At 40.3% G+C, this 16,198-nt stretch overlaps 2 protein-coding genes across 3 annotated transcripts in view; both read left to right on the top strand.

Moving 5' to 3' along the window:
* The window catches only part of LOC144577239 (uncharacterized), a 28,998-nt gene extending 27,244 nt beyond the window's left edge, over positions 1-1,754 (top strand). The window contains exons 3-4 of the mRNA XM_078333183.1: positions 979-1,306; positions 1,616-1,754. Of these exons, the coding sequence (XP_078189309.1) occupies positions 979-1,306; positions 1,616-1,754 (467 nt within the window). The remainder of the gene's footprint in view (positions 1-978; positions 1,307-1,615) is intronic.
* The window catches only part of TSHR (thyroid stimulating hormone receptor), a 157,196-nt gene continuing 142,708 nt past the window's right edge, over positions 1,711-16,198 (top strand). For both annotated transcript variants that reach the window (XM_035261204.3, XM_035261205.3), the window contains exon 1: positions 1,711-1,942. In XM_035261204.3, the coding sequence (XP_035117095.3) occupies positions 1,773-1,942 (170 nt within the window). In that variant the 5' untranslated portion in view covers positions 1,711-1,772. The remainder of the gene's footprint in view (positions 1,943-16,198) is intronic.

Genomic DNA, 16,198 nt, shown 5'->3' on the forward strand with positions numbered 1-16,198 from the left:
ATAAATACATCATGATCAAGTGAGATTTATCCCTGTAATGCAAGGTGGATTTAACATTCAAAACTCGATCATTGTGATTCACCACATTAACAAATCATGGAACCATCACCACAAGCAAGATTTAAAACAGTTTTATTACCCATAAAATTCTCTGGTGTTCATTTGCTAGTCGGCCTTTCCTCTGAACCCCAGGTCTTTGCAACCACTGATCTTTTTCCTGTTCCTATAGTTTTTGCCTTTTTGAGAATGTTATATAAATGAATCATTAATATGAATAATTACATATAAATACATAATATTTTGAGTTTGGCCTCTTTCACTTAACATTATGCATTCAAGATTTGTTCTGTAACAATGTCATGGTGATCAAAAACAACAACAAAAAGATTTGTGTATGTTGTATCAGCACTCCATTCATTTTTCAGTATTCATTCATTCATTGGTCAGTATTCCAATATGGAGGTATCAGTGTTTATCCATTATCTAGTTGAGAGACATTTAGTTCGTTTAGTGGTTATGAATAAAGCTTCTGTAAAATTTGGAATCCCCATATTTTAACTGTACAGTTTAATGAATTTTGATAAATGTATACATCCACTTAACCTCCAGCCTAATTAAGATATAGAAACCCTGTGTATCCCCTCTGTCTTTTTCCAGTCAATCTTTCTTAATCTTTTTTCTGATTTCCATCACCACAGCGTTTTCCTCCCTGTCCTCGCCAAGTTCATGTAAAAAGAATTGTGCAGTATAGAAAGAATTGCCATTTCTTTTATCCCAAGAGGAATAAGTAAGCAATTGAAGACTTTTAAGAAGGAAATAGGCACAATCTCATTTATGTTTGTAATGATATTTTTTGGCTACTGTGCAAAAAATGGTGAGTGTGCCACTTAAGTATTATTTTTCTTCCCATGTTCTAGAGAGAATACGGCTCAATAAAATTCCTGGGCCGACCAGAATTTCCACACTGAACCCATTCAGGGAACCTGGAACTGTTTCTGCCATTCCTGATTCATCCCAGCAGATGGCCCCAAAGTCCAGTTTCTGAATTGCCTCGTGGAGCCGCTGGCTGCAGGTTGAGGCTGCGGCTGCCAGTCGATTTCCAGCACGCGCGTGGCCGCTGGAGCTGGGTAGCAGCGAGGATCCGCCAGGGGTGCGGGCGACGGCTTCAGCCGCACCGCGGGCTGGCCAAGGCTGCGCGCCGGACTCCGACTCTCAGCAAAAGTGTCTCTGGCCAGGAGGAGCTGAAGTTCTGCAGGACATTGGTCCGCCCGGGGACGGTCCACTCCGCGGGGACTTTGGATAAGAAGTGCGTGCGAGTGGGTGCCCCGCAGACAGGGTGTTTAGAAGGCTACACGCGAGGGATGGTGGCTTCTTGGAATTAAAGACGAGGAAAGGAGGGGGCATCTAAACTAGACTTTGGAGAGAACTAATAGGAGAAGCGAGGGGGAGCGGGCTGAAAAACAGAGGGGACAGCCAGGACGGGTGTTGGGTGTCAGGGAACAGACGGAGCGGACTGCGTGGGTCCAGCCAAGGAGAGTGCAGCAAGCAGGCTTGTTTGGGTCGAGGTTGCCTAGGGAAGCGGAGCACTTAAGTGCCTCTTCTTCCCCTTCTCCAGCCTCCTCTACAGCGGTGAGGTCACACCCCTTGGAGCCCTCCCTCTTCCCACCCCTCCCGCTCCCGGGTCTCCTTTGGCCTGGGGTAACCCGAGGTGCAGAGGGCCGAGAATGAGGCGACTGCGGAGGATGGAGAAATAGCCCCGGGTCCCGTGGAAAATGAGGCCGGCGAACCTGCTGCAGCTGGTGCTGCTGCTTGCCCTGCCCAGGGGCCTGGGCGGAAAGGGGTGTTTGTCTCCACCCTGCGAGTGCCATCAGGAGGAGGACTTCAGAGTCACCTGCAAGGATATTCAACGCATCCCCAGCTTACCGCCCAGTACGCAGACTCTGTGAGTACCCGGGAGAGGTCAGGGTAGGACCCAGAGACAAAAGGCACCTGCAGAGGTGGACCGAAGTGCACAAAAGCTGCTCAAGAACAGCCCGAAGGTGTGTACGTGTGTGTGTGCGCGCGTGTGTGTGCGCGCGCGCACGCACACACACACACAGGAAAAGGTTACAAAACTTTGGTGTACAATGACAGCAAGAGTTGTTCTTTCCAAAAAGCTGCTATTCTGCACTTTACCTAACCCTGGTTAAATCTGTTTTATTTGAATTAATAAGGATAATGGCAACTCAGGAATGGACCCCTTTGAGCTTATCTTGGGTAATAAAAAATTGCAAAAATATGTATTTCCTCTTTTTGTTTTTCTAGATGGGAGTTCTGCTGATTCATCAAATTGTTGACAAAAGTTTAATCAGGTCCCCTTTTTAAAATGAACTGTCTGTACAGCATGTGTAAGTTACTTACTCAAATGTGAACTGCCAGTGAAATAGTGCATCCCGAACCTGCTTTGTGATAGGCATGGTAGAGGTATAAAGAAATGAAATTTCATAAAAGCATAGTACGTTTATCTGCATGTTAAATGTTACCAAATTAGAAACCTGATGGTAAATAAGATTGTACACACACAATCTGTTTCTTAACAGCAATTTAGATCAGTGACCATTGAAACTGTAGACAAAAGCAAGGGAATAAAGTCTCTCTTGATTGGTTAAAAATAGAACAGAAAGAAAGGCTAGTAAAACAACCTGGGCTAGTTAAATCCAGTTAAGGTAAGAAAGTGCAGCTTATTAAAGAAAATGTTGGCAGATGAAAAGAAATGGGAAAGTTGCACTTCTAGATTTTCTCAAGAATTTAGCTCATTAAGACTATTTAACAGTAGATGATGAATATGTCAGCTCAGAGATGTATTTCTTTGCTCTCAGATACCCTCCTTTCTTAGCACACCTGAATTAATTAGTTCAGTAACCTCCAAATAGTGTGGTAGTCATTCTCCTTGCTGCTACCACAGAATAAAACGTGTACAAGGTGTAATACCCTCTTGATTACACCTCCAGATGGGTTGTCTGTCACCTCTAGAATAAAATTTTTTTGTGCCGCCTACCAGATCTTTCAAGACCTAGTCAAGTCTTTCCAACCTCATTGCTCCTAATTTCTCTAACTTCACCCTCCAACTGAAAAGAACTTCTGGCACTTCCCCAAAGGTCCCTGCTATTACCGCTGCCCTTGTCGTCCTTCCCATATTCCAGCCCCTCTGCCTAAAGCACATTTGCCCCTTGTCTTCTTCTGGCTAATGCCTAGTCCCAGATCCAGATTCTGTATTAACCCTGCAGGAAGCTTCTCCTGACCTGTGACCCTCAGGCTGGGTGAGGTATACCCTCCTTCCCAAAAGCGTTCTCTGCTTATCCCTTCGGCATTGTTTGCTTTCCTGTAACTTGTTATTTATTTGCATGCCCACACAACCAGGACACAAGCTTCTCTAACACGGGGACACTGTCATTCAACCCTGAATTCCTGAAACCCTGGAACTACTTAGACACTCAAAAAAAAAAAAGCTTAAGTGAATGAATGAACACATGAATATGCCAGGTCTCTGGATGTCCACTGTTGAGGAGAAAGAAATACAAAGACATCCCTTCTTCAGAGACTTAACAGGGGCAGAAATTCAAGTCGTTGAAGAGAGATGTAGCTCGGACAGTGCAAAGAAACTCAGAGACATTCTGTTTAAAACGCCATCAAAAGTTGAGAAAGAAAGGGTAATGGAAAATGAGCAATGGAACAAGAGTCAGGAAACCAGCAATCTCCTCAATCCTTCTTCACTAACTGTGAAACTTTGTAAGATGACTGATTGGAAGGAGCCAAATTTCCTTCTGGGTGAAAGAGAAGGTTCAACTAGGTACTTTCTAGGTCATGACATGATACTGATGAGAATAGTCTGAGGGAAGGCACTGAATCACAAGAAGTCATTGGGTAAAGATAGTGGCAAGGAGGATCGGACCTTGAGACTAATGGGGAGTGAGGAAGAATAATGGGGAGTGAGGAAGTATGTTCTGAAGAATAAAGTTATTCTGAGATGGAAAAGAGAAACTTGATGAAAAATGTGGGTAAAACAATATGGTAGTCTCTTTTGAACAATGGCTACAACCATCTGCAACAGCAGAAAAATTTTCAACTCTTTTGGGGGTGGTAGAACTCTTGCTGCCCCCAAAAAAGTGTATGAGAGAAGCAAAACATGTACATCTAATAATTATATTGTGTTTACTTATGGGGGAGCCCTGTTCTCAGCATGTTGCAGGAACTCACCCAATGAAACCTCACCGAATCCAGTTAAGTAGGTGATATTATTACCCTCATTTATAGATGAAGACATTGAGGCAAAAAAATAAAAATGAAGTAATCTGCTCAATGTTGCACAGCTCGTAAGTAGTAAAGTCAGGATTTGAAATATCATATCATCCACTACGGAGCCTGCACCCATAAGCCACCACTTGCAGATGAAAAGTGTGTCTCACCGTACCACTTTTCCCCTGATGGTCATAAGCTCTGGAGAAAAAAAGTCTGAAAACAAGTCATGTCCAATAAACCAACAGATAACCTTGGGGGCTATTCGTCAGATGCAAGAACTCAGAAAACAGGAAGTTAGCAGTGAAAGGAAAGAAGAAGGGAAGGAAGAAAGAGAGGGAAGGAGGAAAAGAAAGACTGTATCTAAGTTACGGAAGGTATTCCCTGCTGAAACAAACTAAATCTTTGTCATTTAAAAGCCATTCTGGGTGGCGACCCCTTTTGGTCTACTTAACTTATACAGGATCTACTACTGAGGCATGTTCCCTCACAAGTTTTATATTATTCAGAGTGTACCTCTTTTTAAAGTTTTTGAAGAGCTCACACAGGGTTTAACTGTAAGGTATTTTGCTCTTGTAGAGTTATTTGCATTACTTCTGCAACCTTCATCAAGATTGCTGTATAACCACTTCTTAGACATTTTACAAATTATTATGGTGCCGGGAACAACTCTTTCTAATGCTTATCTTCTACTCAGAGACTATTGTTCTGAAAGGTAAACAGATATCTTGCCCTACCACCCGTATGCCAGCCCCGTGGTCTTATGGATGGAGGGGAGACAGTTATGGACTGTGGCCCTCACTGAAGTTGATGCTGTGTCTTTTCCTCAATCCTCCCCTCCAAAAGGGCATGATGCACTTTCATTGGCTTTGCCTGAGTGGAAGGTGAGGGAGAGCTGGGATGCCCACTTCCCCCACCACCAGTGGAACATTCTAGAATCTTTGCTATGTAGGTAGTTTGAAAAAAAAAATCACTCTCTTCAATTGAAAATTACTGATTTAAGAAAACTTAAAAGAAGAGAATAAAATTTAAATGTTGGCATATAATTATAGATCGTATTATCTCAAAACCAAGGATAACAAGATTGACCCATCACCCTCTCTTGCTCAGAAAGTTGCCATTTGTTGCTTCTGTGCATGAGAAGATCCTTCCTTCTCTGAAGGAGAAGGTAGATAGGATTTGACAACCATTCTTGGTTTGTGTGGATTCTTCCTCAAGAAACTGCTGACATGCCTTACTGTATTTGTTTAACCGACCTGCTTCAGTTTCCTCATGATGATAATTTCCACCTCTGCCTTTTCCAACCCCACTGCCATCTTGGGTCTTGAGTTTCAATGAAGGAAGTGGTTTGTTCCCATGCATGCCTTCAGATACGTTTCTGAAGAAGTTGTTTTCAGGTTCTGTTTTTAGTCATTTGAGTAGTGTATCTGTGGCTCTAATTGATGGACTCTCTCAGTGTTTACTAAACTGAAGACAATCATTCACCATCTTTGGCTTTTGTGCCCTGTATTCCATCTGTGCTGTTATTTACTCAGTGTTTTTAAGTTGACTCACTTCTCTAACTGAAATAAATTTAGAATGGTTACAAGTGGAAAATTAGCATGACTTGGTATGAATAAGAGGTAGTAGAAAACTAAAAACAGCAACAACAAAAATATAATTAAATTCTAGCTAGAGACTATTGTCTGAATATACTGAACCTATAGCTGCCTTCTCTTTGTTAAAAAGGAAGCCAACAAAGTGTTAATAAGTAATAAAGGGGTAGCAATCTGGCCTGGTGTCCCTGGTCCTATTGAAAGGATGAAAAGACAACAGAAAAAGGAAATACTTTCTCACTGTGTGATTCGGTGTTATTTAATGCCGAGTGGGCACTCCACCCTAAAATAATCTCATGTATCTCCAAGTCATCTTTGTTCCACACTTAAAGAAATGTGGATGTTTTGTATATTTCGCAGTGGTTTTAGTCACAATCAGTGGCTGTAACGTGAATAACAATTGCTTCCAACTTAAAGAGAAGCCCTCTGCTTCCACACCCACGTGCTCCCCAAACATGGCCTCACACTTGTAAAGGTGATTTCGTTTCATATTTCCAGGCTCTGTGAATTATTCTCTTACATTCTCTCTCTCCTTTCCCATACATATGAAACAGTGTTCAAAGCAGATTGAAGAATTCTGACCTAAAAGTTAAAGGGACTTGATTTATTCACTTGGGATGAACATAATAATAGGCAATAAAATTTGTCTATTATATATATATATGAGAGAGAATGTATATAGAGAGGGAATATATCTATATACCTGTACATATATATATTTAGACATATGTATGCATTTAAATCAATATTTCTGATGGTAAACAACAGGAAACCCACTCTGTTTAGCTTAAGGAAGAAAAAATATTTTGAAAGAACATGTCATTTACAGAATTATTTTAGGACCAGGCTTTGAAAATAGGCCAAGGCCTACAGTGGGCAAGGAGCTGGAGCCACAGTGAATCATCTGTTTAGGACAATTCCACAGACAATATAGAAACCACAGCCACTGGACATCTGTGGTTCTGTAGCTGCCAGACTGTCTATGTGCTGTCATCAATAATTTCCCAACTGTCCCTGTGTCTTTAAATCACCTACTTGAGAGTGGTATCCTGCATGGGAATATCTGATTGGCTGGCAAGTCATAGCTGCTGGAGGTAGACAGAGGAAGGAGGTCCCCCAGCCACTTTTGGTGTCTGAAGTAGGAGACACAGAACTGGGTCCTTCTAATATGACACACAATGGGGAATTCCCCACTGAAGACAGGCCATATGCCCTCTCCACTGCTTATCACTTCCTTCATTCTGCAAAGCTTTATTAAGGACTGACTATATTCCAGACACTGTATCACACCCTGGATTTAATGGAGAACATGTTCCTGTCTGCAGGGATCTTACAGTCTAGTGTGGGAGCTGCATACTAATCAAATAATTACATAAACACAGAGTTATAACTGTGTAAGTGGGCTCTTAGTAGGGATGAGGGATACTCACTTAAAATGGGGTTCAGAGAAGGCTTTGAGCTACCTCCTGAAGAACCAGTAGGAGTTGGGTGTAAGAACTTTCAGGGGAGGAGAAGGAGGGTGGAGACATGGTATTCCAAGAGCTTTCAAGAATTCTGACCTGAAAGCTGAAAGAGTTTGATTTATTCACTTGGGATGAACATATTAATAGACAATAAAATTTGTTACTACTCCCTTCGTAACTCAGTCGAGGTGAATTCTGATGTCCTTGGGAGATGAATTCTAATGTCCTTGGGAGGTGAATTCTGATGACCTTGGGAGCAGTTTCTGTGCACAAAAAAAAGTTAATGGGGGTAACTGGCTTTGTAAATTGATATTTGTTTTGTTAAAGAAATAAATGTAAAACCTAGTTCTTTATTGAGTTTTCTATATATTTATTATTTTGCTTGGAAATCTAATTGTAATAATTACTGTAAGGAGTATTTTATCTCTTAATAATATTTTAATAACTGATTTCCTATAAAGTTTAGTAAAATAATAAATCATTTAAATGAAAACAAATTTAATGTATTTTGTTTTAAAGTACTTGAATGCTTGATGAAACTTTCCCAATCCTTAGAAAATTCTGAAGCATCTATTATATTAAACTTGTAAGTACCAGAAATGCTAAGTTTTTAGACAGCCAGACCCTGGAGTGAGATCCTCTGGGTTGAATACCTTGGTCTGCTATTTCCTAAATATGCTCTGCGGAACATTGCTTAGTTCCTCTGGGTCTCAGTTTCTCCATCTATAAAAAAAGAGTAATAGTCCCTGACTCACTAGATTCCTGGGTGGTATGAATGAGTTAATACTGTCAACATTTTCAAAGAAAGGTAAAATTGTAACTCTCACACAGCTACAAATTGAACCCATGTCAAAGATCTTAATTAACTCACTGATGAGTGTATATGAGCTGCCTAAGGTTGCCATAACAATGTACCACAAACTGGGTGGCTTAAAACAACAGAAGTGGACTCTCTCACAGTTCTAGAAGCTAAAAGTTGGAAATCAAGGTATTGGCGGGGCCACGCTTTCTCTGAAGACTCTTGGGACAAATCCTCCTGGTTCTTCCTAGGTGCCAATTGCTGCTGGCAATCCATGGTCTTCCCTGCATCATTCCAATTATAGGTTTTAGGCCCACCCTAATTCATCTACAAAGACCTTATTTCCAAGTAAAGGTACATTCCGTGGTTCCAGGCAGATATGAATTTGAAGGAGGATGCTTTAACCCACCATAATGAGGAACCTGGTAAGATATTACAACTGGTATAAAGGATGTCCCACAAACTAGACATATTTATAGATTAGGAATATCAGAATGACAATGTAGATGGAGGCAAAACTAGCTTCTTCCCCAGTGAGGGAGGAAAATTCATAGAAGCTTTTCCATACAGGACAGAATTGACAATCACAGACAAAATTGTTTTGTATCGCTACAATTATCTACAATATACAACATTGTATAATAATTCCCATAGAATCAGACTGAGAAACTTGGAAGGGTGTATTCTAGTCAATACACACCTTTTCATTGAAACACATTTTTCTCCCAGTAATACATGCAAAATTATAGAAAATTTACCACCTCCCAGTGAGCACTATACAGGTAAACTTATTAAAACCTCTAATTTCCTTTACAACTTAAATCACAAGTCAAAATAAATTACTTAATCATACATTTTAAATTGAAATAGCAAGACCAATATATTAGATATCCCAATGAGGTCAACAACTTCTCTTAATACAAATACTCAAAATACCATATATATATATGGATGGATGGATAGATAGATAGATAGATAGATTATTCTTAAACTCAACACAAACATATTAATACTTTGAGTCTGATTTAGTCTCATCTAGATTGTTAACTCTAAATTTTCCCAAGCTAAAAAATGTTTATTAATTCAACAAATTGACCTTCCTCCCCTAATGAACTCCAGATTCTTTATGGAAGCATCCACTGGTGTCCAGGTTCCATCCCTATCCAAATGGACCCTCCTCTTGGAGGGCAGAAAATATCTTTTCTTTACCTATCACATGATGCATGGCTGAGACCATACAATAACAACACCAAAAAAAACAGATTGACAAGAAAAAAAAATGAAACAATTATTAAATACAAGTTTTACATGACACTGGAGCCTTCAGTAATAAAGACCCAAAGGAACAGAGAAAACTATATATTTTTATGGACAGTCATGCAGATTGGAGGACAAAAGGATATCATTGAATTGTAATAAACTATGGTTGGTGGGGGGGATCTTAGCAAGTCCGGTTTGTTCAAATTCATCTTGGTGTCTCTGTGTCTTCATTCTTTTTCTCCTGGTGTAGGGAGAGCCCCTCTGAAATGAGGGTCTTATGACCTACTTTAGAGGAAGGCCAGAGAATTACTGTATGACCTGCTTTAGGGAAGAAGGGCAGGGAAAAGTTGGAGACCTTCTGCTTCTGCTGTTTTCTCAAATGCCAAGGTGTTACATTTGGGGATAGAGTGTCTTGAACCCCATTACATCTGTCATTCAATTGTGATTAATAGCATTGCTTTCATTCTCAAAGAGGTCCCGATTTTGAGGATAAATTACTAATATTAATAGATCTTCCTATTGAACCATGAAGTCCAGAGGCCCATGGGACCTGCTTAGCCTTGATTTTCATTGCCATCGGTGGGAGTCTACCACTTAAAAACAGGGTTGGTCTCTCAGTACCACCTCAAAATCTGCAACCGCCACATAGATAGTAGCAAAGCTCCTTTACTCCTTCAGTTAAGATTTGCAATTCTTTGGCTCTCTTAAGGGACCTGAAATGCCTTGCCTTCTGGTTTATGGAAGGATCCTCTTAGCTGGTCTGCTTTCACTTTTGCTCTCAATCTATTCTTCACACAGCAACCAGAGAGATCCTTAAAAATGTACATCAGGTGGTATCCTGCCTCTGCTCAGAACCCTCCTGGCTATCTCAAAATAAAAATCAAAGTTCTTATGGTGGCCCCAAAGGCCCTACATGATCCAGATCTTTATTTTTTCTGATGTTATTTTTTTATTACTCTCTCTTAGTAATTCAGCTTTCATTTCATCCTCTCTGCTGGCCTCAAATGTGTCAGGCTCCTCACATTCCATCCTTCCTTCTCCCTGGACCATTGCATTCCCAGACGTCCTCATGGCTAACTTCCTTACCTCCTTCAAGTATTTGTTTAACTGTTATCCTCACAATTAAGCCTTTACTAATCACTTTGTTTAAAATTGAACACTCCTGCTTTCAAAACAAAATTATCCCATAGCACCTGTCACCTTCTAATATACCACATAATTTATTCTTATTTTTTAATTTGTTTTCACAAGAGTCTTTGTGTATTCCCCCATAAAAATAAAAAGGAAGCTTTTTAGTTTGTTTTGTTGTCATTTGTCTATTTTCTTCAGTTTATATACTCCAAGTGCCCAAAAAGAGTTTGACATGTAATAGGTAGTCAATAAATATTTATCTAATAGAGGAATGAATGAATGACTCTGGAGGTACTTGAGTGTCATTCCACTGGATCCCTCACTCTCTTTTAGGATTCTTTTTCAAAAAGTCCTTGAGTTTTATTGCTATATTAGGGTAGATGGAATTCTGCCTTAATATTTTTCCTGATTATCTGGGATGCTAGTTTTTCAGATACTAAAATGACATTTGATGGAGCTCCCCTTCTCTCATCACTTGTCTGGCCCTATGCTTATGTTACTAAAACCATGTGAAAGGCATTACTCTGAACAGCCACCTTCAGGGAATATTAACTTTACCAGTGCTTCCTAAGCTTTCCAAATGTAGTACTCCTGGGCAAGAGAAAAGGAGAAGAGTTCCCTGGGATAGCTGGGGCACCTAGAAGCATTCCAGAACAAGCATGCCTTCCCTTGAAATCTCCATGTTTTTTTTTTATGTAACTTCCAAAAAATCACAAAGAATTTTTACGAAGAAAATTACAAATTATTTTGTATCATATAAGTGTTTTTCACACAGCTTCATATATACCTTCCTGAAGTATTTTTCTGCCTTCCTGGTAACATCCTTTTGAATTTGCATATCTCAGTAACTTGAGCCAAAGGGATGACTTGAAGACCCCGCATGGCAGGCACCATGGGCCAGAGAAGATGTTTTTGGGAGGCAGCATTGTGTGTGTTTAAAAGTCCAAGCTCAACAATCAGATCAGTTTTGATGAGATCAAGCCCATTCAGACATGATAGCAGAGGCTTAGATCCAGAATGTCCAGTTTTCATCTGTGTGAACAAACTAGCTATCCTGGGGCCTACGTCCATTTTCTTAAATCACCTCTGATGAAGCAGTAAGCATAGAAAACTCATTCATAATGCATAAAGCATAGTGTTGAATGAATTAGGTTTGTCTGAATTCATCAATTTATTAGAATAGTTGTTTTTTGTCCAGAGCTGAGAAATTCAGTTAAATTGATCTATTTGACTATTTTAGTATTTTCTGGTTGTACAAAATGTGTTTGTTACCCTTTGGATTAAGGTTTATCAGACAAAAGTTCATGGGCCTCCGAGGAGTTCGTGGCTGTGCTCTTAGGAATCTGTGGTTATGTGAAAGTTTGTCTCAATCAGTGCATTTCTGAGACTCTATAACTTTCCTTAGATCTTCAAAGATGTCCTTGACCACTCACAAGTTAAGAAATTCGGCTTTGGAATAATTTGGCATTTTCTAAGTGTATTCACTATGACTCAAACAACCCTAACAGATGGATTTTTTAAATAAGTGGAAACTACCTGACCTTTGAATGTGATGGTTTTTCTTCGAATATATTATTATGGTGATTACTTTCTTTATGGCTTGCACTTAGCCTGTCCCTTGATAGACTCTTCACACAGAAATTTACTAAACATTGCAACCTTTTCAAGTCTATAGTTTAAAAACAGATTTCGCAAGTTTCTAATGCCTCCGATATGATGTGAAATTCTTCATACTGACTCTGTTGCCATTTTTACTGAAGCTGGTCAACATACTTAATTAATCTCTGCCTTTTATTACATTAATTAAAAAATAGCATTTGAAAATTTTAAGAATGGGCAAAATGGCCCCGTTTGTTCAAAATTACAGACTGGGTTTTAAAGTCTTCCATTTAGATATCAGACCCTACCTACTTTGCTTCCTTTCTGTGTGAATCTTTAAGAACATTTAGGGTATTCCAGAAATTTTCAAAACAATGTTTTAATTACAAAGTTGGCACTTGTGATTTTTAAGACAGCTTATAAATATTGTTCTCTTACATGTGGTGACAGGTGCCCTGGATGTTTATGGCACAGTCTCATTGAAAAGACTGCCATCAGAGTATTCCAGAAATTCAAATACTTCATCGTCATTTTAATCTAAATTTTCCACATCACTTGTGCACCTGGAAAGAGCTTCCTTATGTCCAAATTTTTCTTTTAGAAAACATGATCTCTGTATTTACATGATACATGAACCTTCTGGCTTATATTTTCCAGGCATTAATTTAATCTTACCCAAGCCTGTGCATTCTCATAATTATACAACTCCAGAGAGGAGACTGAAATTGTCTCCTCTTATTGCCAGGTACTGTCACTTTATATTTTGTTATTTCAATCTTTTCTTAAGCCAAGAATCTAGAAGGCTACTTTTAGGGAAGGGCTCTGTGCATGAGAATAAAGAGGATCTAAGGACAGGCATAAATGAAATACCCTACCATGAGAAAGTCTTTAGTGGGCTTTACAATGGCAGTGTTTCCAAATCAATACCCTTTGTAGATATTTCTGGTTTATGGACATGGTCTAAAGATTTGAGATGACCAGAAATACAACCTCTAGATTGGTGGCATTTTATTATAAATTTTTCTTCCTTCTTTCCTTCTTTGTTTTTTAAATAAATATTTATTGCTCACCTATCATATACTAGTACTATTTTTGGCATCGATATATAATAAATGACCCCACTGAGCTTACATCCTAACAGGAATATCCAAAAAGAAAAAAAAAAGTGAAACAGAGAATGTCAGATGGTGAAAAGTATAATGGAGAAATATAAAGGAAGGAAGAGGGAGAAGGAATGCTGGACGTTGAATTTTAAATGGCAGCAAGGTGTCTTTGTTTGGGCCTCTCTAACAGAACATCGTAGACTGAGTAGCTTGCTTACACAACAACCATTTACTTCTCACAGTTCTGGACACTGGAAGCCCAAGATCGGGGTGCTGGCAGATCTGTTGCCTTGTGAGGGCTGCTTCCTGGTTTGCACTTGACCATCTTCTCCTTCTATCCTCACATAGCAAAAAGCCAAGATCATCTCTCTTGTGTTTTTTATTATAAGGGCACTAATTCAACCATAAGGGTTCCCCCCTCATAAACAAATTTCGTCCCCAAAGCCCCATCTTCTAATGCTAACACATCAGGGGTTAGGACATATGAATGTGGGGAACACACAAATATTCAGTCCATAACAGAAGACCTCACTGAGAAAATGACATTTGAATAAGGACCTGAAAAAGCTAAAAAAGGAATCCAGGCTAATATCTGGCAGAGAAACAAACAAATGAACAAAATATACATATATATGGAATGAGATAAGAAGATATTAAGGATTTTGAGCCACATACGCAAAAAGCAAGACCTGACTTACTTTTTTCTTTGAGATGGGGTCTTGCCCTGTTGTCCAGGCTAGAGTGCAATGGCGTGATCTTGATTCACAGCAAGCTGCTTCTTCTGGGTTCAAGCAATTCTCCTGCCTCAGCCTCCCTAGAAGCTGGGATTACAGGCATGTGCCACCATGCCTGGCTACTTTTTGTCTTTTTAGCAGAGACAGGTTTGCACCATGTTGGTCTGGCTGGTCTTAAACTCCTGATCTCAGGGGATCTAGCCACCTCGGCCTCCCAAAATGCTGATGTGAGCCACTGGCTTACATTTAGTAGGATCACCCTGGCTACTATGTTTCTTAGTCAAGTAAAAGATGGTACTGGCTTGAAGCAGCTTTTTTGCAGGGAATGTAGTAAGAAATTGCCTGGGCTTATTTTAGAGGTAACTCCAACAGGATTTTCTAACAGATTATGTGGACTTCAAGCAAAAGAGAGGAGTCAGCGATATCTTAGCTGAATTCTCCAGAAAGCAGAGCCCGTGTGAGAATTTTTGCTGGGGAGGAAGAGAAGGTAGGATGGGGAAGTGAAGCAGGGAGAGAGGGACAGTTTCCTGCTGCTAGAAACAAATGGTTGCTGAAACCCCCGAGACCACCTGAGAATTCAGATGACATGCATCTCAGGACACTTGTTTTAGCCGGGGAGGAAAGGTAAAATGTCTATCCATCAGTTCTTGGCTCTCATGAGTCAGGGAGTTAATCCTACTGACCTTCCAGGTTTCTTGTGCCTGGGTAATAAGACTATTTCCTAATATTAATTAAAAAATTATAATTATAATTTTAATTATAAGGTGTGTGGTGCAGGGCTGAGGTGCAGTACTGGCCAGTCGTACCTACGTGAAGCTAGTCAGAGATCATACAGAACCGGTAGCTGCAGCAGGGCCAGTATAAGAGGCAATCCTGGCCGGGCGCGGTGGCTCAAACCTGTAATCCCAACACTTTGGGAGGCCGAGGCGGGTGGATCACGAGGTCAAGATATCGAGACCATCCCGGTCAACATGGTGAAACCCCGTCTCTACTAAAAATACAAAAAATTAGCTGGGCGTGGTGGCGCGTGCCTGTAATCCCAGCTACTCGGGAGGCTGAGGCAGGAGAATTGCCTGAACCCAGGAGGCGGAGGTTGCGGTGAGCCGAGATTGCGCCATTGCACTCCAGCCTGGGTAACAAGAACGAAACTCTGTCTCAAAAAAAAAAAAAAGAGAATCTAAAATGATGTATAACAGGTATCCAGGGCCAGTTAGCCTTTTTGCGCAACTCAGATTTGCCCAAGCTTTTCATTTTATCTGGCTCCTATAATAAAATACAGTGCCTTCGATTATGTAAGAATGAGATGTCCTTACTTTTTTTTTTTTTTTTTTTTACAAGAAAGGGGAATACAAGCCCAGTCTTTCGTAGAGATTCCTTCAAGATGCAATCTTTACAAAGACATAATACAAGAGGGTTTGTGAAATAAACTAGTCTGCTCTGTTGCAGCTGATCTGAAGGATGCTGTTGATAATAGTCCTCATCTCTCTTTGACTCCAATTCTAGATTTGTCTCACCCTTGCCCAGCACTCTGACTGGTTGAGTTAATTGCCTGATGGAAAACCCAGACTTCAGCTCCAAGTGTTCTGAAAGCTTAGTTGCCTTGTTCTTGTCAGACATAGTTGCTGTATTTTCTCCATCACCATTATCCGTGGGCTCAAAAGAAGCAAGAGATGCCCCAGTGAATCCCCTGCATTCTAGACACTCCTCACTGTTCCCAATGTGTAGCAGCTGCCCTAGCTTCTCATGGTAAAGAGGGCCTAATATTCCTCAATAGAGAAACTCCTTTATTTACCTATTTGCCCTCTAGCATGAGGAGTCCAAATGACCAGGTGGTCATTATAGTATCAAACTCCCTGTATTTTTTACTTGGAAGAAGTAATCTTTCTACTCAGGAACTAGTACCTTTAATCAGGCAGGAATTGAGACAGGAAACTCAAAATTTGAATGTTAAGTTACTGGGGTGATGGTGAGATGGGCCAATTCTACCATTGCCTCTCGGTCTTCCTTCAGACCCATGTATCCTAGCTACATAGAGCACAATGGCATATGTTGGCTACTGATTCAGCTCATATCCTTCCTTAGGTTACATCCCCAAACCTGCAGGGTTTTGTCCCCAAGTTGGCACCTTAGCTGAGTCTTTAATTCATTCCACCATTCTCGTAGGCAGTCTGCTTCTTCAAGACAGGGTACATAGTGAGACTAGTGGATATAGTGTTCATATGCCTTTGTGGCACCTTCT

The sequence above is a fragment of the Callithrix jacchus genome, chromosome 8 (assembly GCF_049354715.1).
Source record: "Callithrix jacchus isolate 240 chromosome 8, calJac240_pri, whole genome shotgun sequence".
Lineage (NCBI taxonomy): Eukaryota > Metazoa > Chordata > Mammalia > Primates > Cebidae > Callithrix > Callithrix jacchus.